The sequence below is a fragment of the Solanum tuberosum genome, unplaced genomic scaffold (genome assembly GCF_000226075.1).
Source record: "Solanum tuberosum cultivar DM 1-3 516 R44 unplaced genomic scaffold, SolTub_3.0 scf00051, whole genome shotgun sequence".
Taxonomy (NCBI): Eukaryota; Viridiplantae; Streptophyta; class Magnoliopsida; order Solanales; family Solanaceae; genus Solanum; species Solanum tuberosum.
This window is the reverse complement of record NW_006238978.1, coordinates 787,595-791,829: the sequence shown is the minus strand read 5'-3', so window position 1 is coordinate 791,829 and position 4,235 is coordinate 787,595. Positions and strand designations below refer to the sequence as shown.

At 29.8% G+C, this 4,235-nt stretch overlaps 1 protein-coding gene across 1 annotated transcript in view; it reads right to left on the bottom strand.

Annotated features, from left to right (window-relative positions):
- LOC102582269 (reticulon-like protein B14) overlaps positions 1-1,995 on the bottom strand; it is a 2,918-nt gene extending 923 nt beyond the window's left edge. The window contains exons 1-4 of the mRNA XM_006344253.2: positions 1,814-1,995; positions 867-1,047; positions 511-640; positions 341-410 (exon numbers count right to left, since the gene is read on the bottom strand). Coding sequence (XP_006344315.1) covers positions 341-410; positions 511-640; positions 867-1,047; positions 1,814-1,925 — 493 coding nt within the window. The 5' untranslated portion in view covers positions 1,926-1,995. The remainder of the gene's footprint in view (positions 1-340; positions 411-510; positions 641-866; positions 1,048-1,813) is intronic.
- Between the last annotated feature and the right edge of the window lie 2,240 nt (positions 1,996-4,235).

Here is a 4,235-nt window from a genome sequence, read left to right as displayed (position 1 = left end):
TGGGGGGGGGGGGGGAGGACTTGTTGAATTTGTGATTTTAAATATGTCGTGATGTTTCTGAGGTTGTAATGGCTGAAATCATGAGAAATCTAGAAGATATAAGAATGTGTCATTTTTTCTTCGAGATTATTTCCTTTCTTCTTAGTTTGTCTTGAAAAGAGTGACATTTCTGTATTTGAAAAAGATCTAACTTTATTCATTTTACCCATTGATGGCATGATTTAATAATCACACAATTATCATGACATATTTAAAATCATGTCTAATCGAATATGTTCATATAAAATGAAACGGGGAGTATATTATAAAAGAAAAATAAAATCCAAATTCCAAAACTTACCTAGGTACAATAAATTCAGAGAGCTGAAGTAACTTCCAATAACTGATAATATCCATAGGAAAGTGATTGCCTAAGTCCAAATAAACCAAAAAAATTGGAGTTAAAACAAAATTTTCAATAGAAAATAAAAATAAAAGAATTAAATGAAATTGCATATGATAAAAATGTACCAAGAAAAAATTTCTGAAATCTTTTCCAGATGAAATTTCATAGAATTTCACCAATATAGAGTTGAATTTCCCACATAACCATCTAAATGTTGAATCAGATATCATAAATGCTCGAAAATCGGGAGGATTCCTGAAAAATTATGATTTTTTCACACTATCAGATCATCAAATAGCCCTTCATAAAAATAGATGAATCCCTGTACTCAAATTGAAATTTCCAACGTAATACCAATAATTCTGATGGGATGAATAAGACAAGTTATCTATTACAATAGATAAAATTGACCTAATAATATACTATTTTTATACTATCGATGTATATAAGTTAAATTCGAGAATATATTATGAAAATTTACCAATCAACAAATCCAGCTCCCATAGACCAAATGAAGAGAATTAACATGATGCTCATGGAAATATGACACAAAAGAGTCACAATATTATACTCCATAACTTCAAAAAGAGACCAAATTAGTGTGAATCCAATTAAAATTGATCCTGTTATTGTCTTGTCTCTCCATAACAATATGTCAGCAACTGTCAAAGAAAAAAAAGAAAGAAAAAAAAACATATTATTAAAAAAGAACAAAGAAATAACATGCAATATAGACTTATATATTGGTGTTCGAATAAAGTCTCATAATTTTAAAACTAAAAAAAAAGGTTACATATAAAGTATAGGGATAATTTTATTGATATATGTTGTTTTTGAAGAAAATTATATGAATTTAACTCAAAACAGACATTATCACGCTATATTAAGAATTTCTTTAGAATATATGGTCTAATGCATGAGAAAACTAGACACAGTGTTTCAACAAAGTCTCACATTAAAAATTAATGAGAAAAATCTAGGGTTAAAATTTGCAAATAGACACTTTCAGTTTTCCTTGTTTGTGATTGAAAAATAGTCAATATCTTCGAGTTTTAAATTTCCAAACCTCCCAAGATCATGTCCTAATCAGTACTCACTCGTGAAATTTGAAACTCATGTGACAATAATGTATCTATTTTTCAAAAACAAGGCCAAAAAGTAACAAGATGGAGTTATTTCTACGGTGTTGGAATAATCTTAATGATTTTAAACTTCTTGGAGAAGATTATATCGATTTTGCACAAAACAAATATTATCACACCATGTTATAAGAATTTTTTCGTACTAATTAGCCCAACATGCTTCAAGTGAAAGACATATTTGTTTACATAGTTCAGATCGAAAATAATGAATTCAATTGAACACGCAAAAACATCCTGAATCCGCCTCTCTTCTAAACAAAATGAAGAAAAATTAAATGAATATTACCTTTTCCTCCTCCAAGAATTGCATGCATTGGCCTATTATGAGCCAAAAATCTTCTTGTGGGTGCTGAATGTGAAGGGTGTGGATCATCAGAATCAGAAGAATAAATTGGCATATTGTTTTATGAATTTTATGAACAATATTGAATTATTATGAGTAGTAATATTGTTGAAACTTGTTGGAGTTTGAATATAATAGAGAAGTACTATGGTTTTAATTTTATTTATAGTTTGTTGTAATTCTAAATTTTGGAAGACAAGTAAGTATACATACAATACAACAAGCAAAGAAAGGAATAGCTTTAGCATGGCATTGAAGTTTTGCTTCACATAAGAAATCTAAGCTAGCTAGCTTCTTTGTTGTTATAACATTATATTACTAATTCATCTTCTTTGGCATGTGTGTGAGTTTTAACATATAGGTTACCACCGTGGTGGGATGGATAGGATATCTCGTCATTGTTACTTAGAGGTCTCAGATAATTACTAATTCATCTTCTTTGGCATGTGTGTCTGTTTTAACGTATAACTTACCAGCGAAGGTTGTGGTGGGATGAATAGGAAATCTCTTCATCGTTACTTAGAGGTTTCAGATTCAAATTTTCACAATGAAAAAAATCTTGATAAGAAGTAGTGGAGGAGCGATTTTATGTATAAATTATGTTGTTTAGCCAGAATCAATTTTACGTGTCTCTCTATTGTTTTATATTTTGACACCTCTCAGTAAAATTTCTCATTCTGCCACTAATAAAAAGTGTTTGTCTTTTTAATCAGTCGTATGCAACGTGAATCTGAATTAGTCTAGACCTCCAAAGCGGTACCAAACAGGAAAAATTTACATTAGTACACTACTGGCTGCAATTGCATGATTTAGCATTTAAATGGATTACTCTTTAGTTTTTGTTCTCCAAATAGGTTGATCTTTAACTTTTACTCCCAGAAATCGAACTTATGCTTAGGGAACATAAGTTCTTTAAGGGCGTGAAGCATAACTATGGAATATTATGATGCAGAAATTTAAACCTGTGTTCCATAAAAAAATTATTTACCTTAAGGGTAAAAATTTAAGACCAACACAAAATAGGACAAAAGTGCAAATGACCCAAATTATGAACTAGGCCCAATTTCTTTTGTAGGCCCATTTAGAATCAAACGGATCATACCAGGCAGATATTGCATTAGGTAGCCACAGTTTAAACTTCAGTCTTCCGGTTAGAATTGGACATTTGGACTGCACTGACGTTAAATACATTATACAATTTGGTTATTTTTTAAATAGAGGTCCTAAAAGCGTTATTTCGCTCGTAGCTAATAAAACTATGTTGCTAATTCGCCACTAAATAGAGTTAGCAATGAATTTTGTTGTTTAATTATGAAATTTGTCCATCGCTAAATCTTTTTTTTTTTTTCTTTTTAGTAGTGCTAGCTTTATTTTTGTATAATTTGTTGGTAAAATTTAATTTAAAGTAATTGAGTCAAAGACATAGATCAATGTCATGTCATTTTCCAATTTATTTATGCAATCTGAACATTAGACTTAAATGTCAACATTTTGCAATAAAAGTTTCCATATTTATTGGCTTTTTTATATCTATAAAAATATATAATCAAAGATTTAGATAAGATCTTTGACCACTAAATTGTCTTAACAAAAAACATTTTTACTTTACCTTGATGGTGGTGATCTTATTAATCATCAAAAGTTATAGGGTATCAAAATTCTACTATGAAGTAATCATTAATGACTCTTCTTATTTATGGTACATTTTAGGTCCTGTGAAAAACTATTGTATAGACTAATCATTGCCAAAATTAATTAAAAGCATTTGTTTATTCATTGAATTTCAACTCAAGTTTTGGAGTGGGGGGTGGGTTGAAGTTATGCTTTTTTAACCTAAGATCGCTAATTCAGATTCACGTCGCGCAGATGAAAAAGCATTATTTATCGGAAGTTTCTGTATTTTCAGTACTCGAACTCAAACTCAAGATCTTATCATGCCTCTTGATATTATATAATGATATATTGTCACGTGTTAGTCATAAATTTTTTTTACCAACATTAACGATTAAGTCTCATCGAAGGAAATCGTCAAAGCTATGGTAAAGGTGTATTCGTGCGACCTATATATGTGTCATAGGTTTGTTTCAGAATATATAGACTATATATGGACCTAACATTACGTTCCCTCTTAGGATGCGATTTTTTCTCATCGTGCAACACAAGATACTTCATACATTATAAAGTCATATATACTACTAAAGGGTACGGATCTTTTCACATCCTACATGAACACAAGATATTTTGTGCATTTGAATCGTATATATACTATATAGTATATTTTTAATATTGAAAGAATTTTTGTACGTAATGCATGCCAAGATTGGGCCCTTCATATAATGATGAAATCATATTTGATGTTGACTTA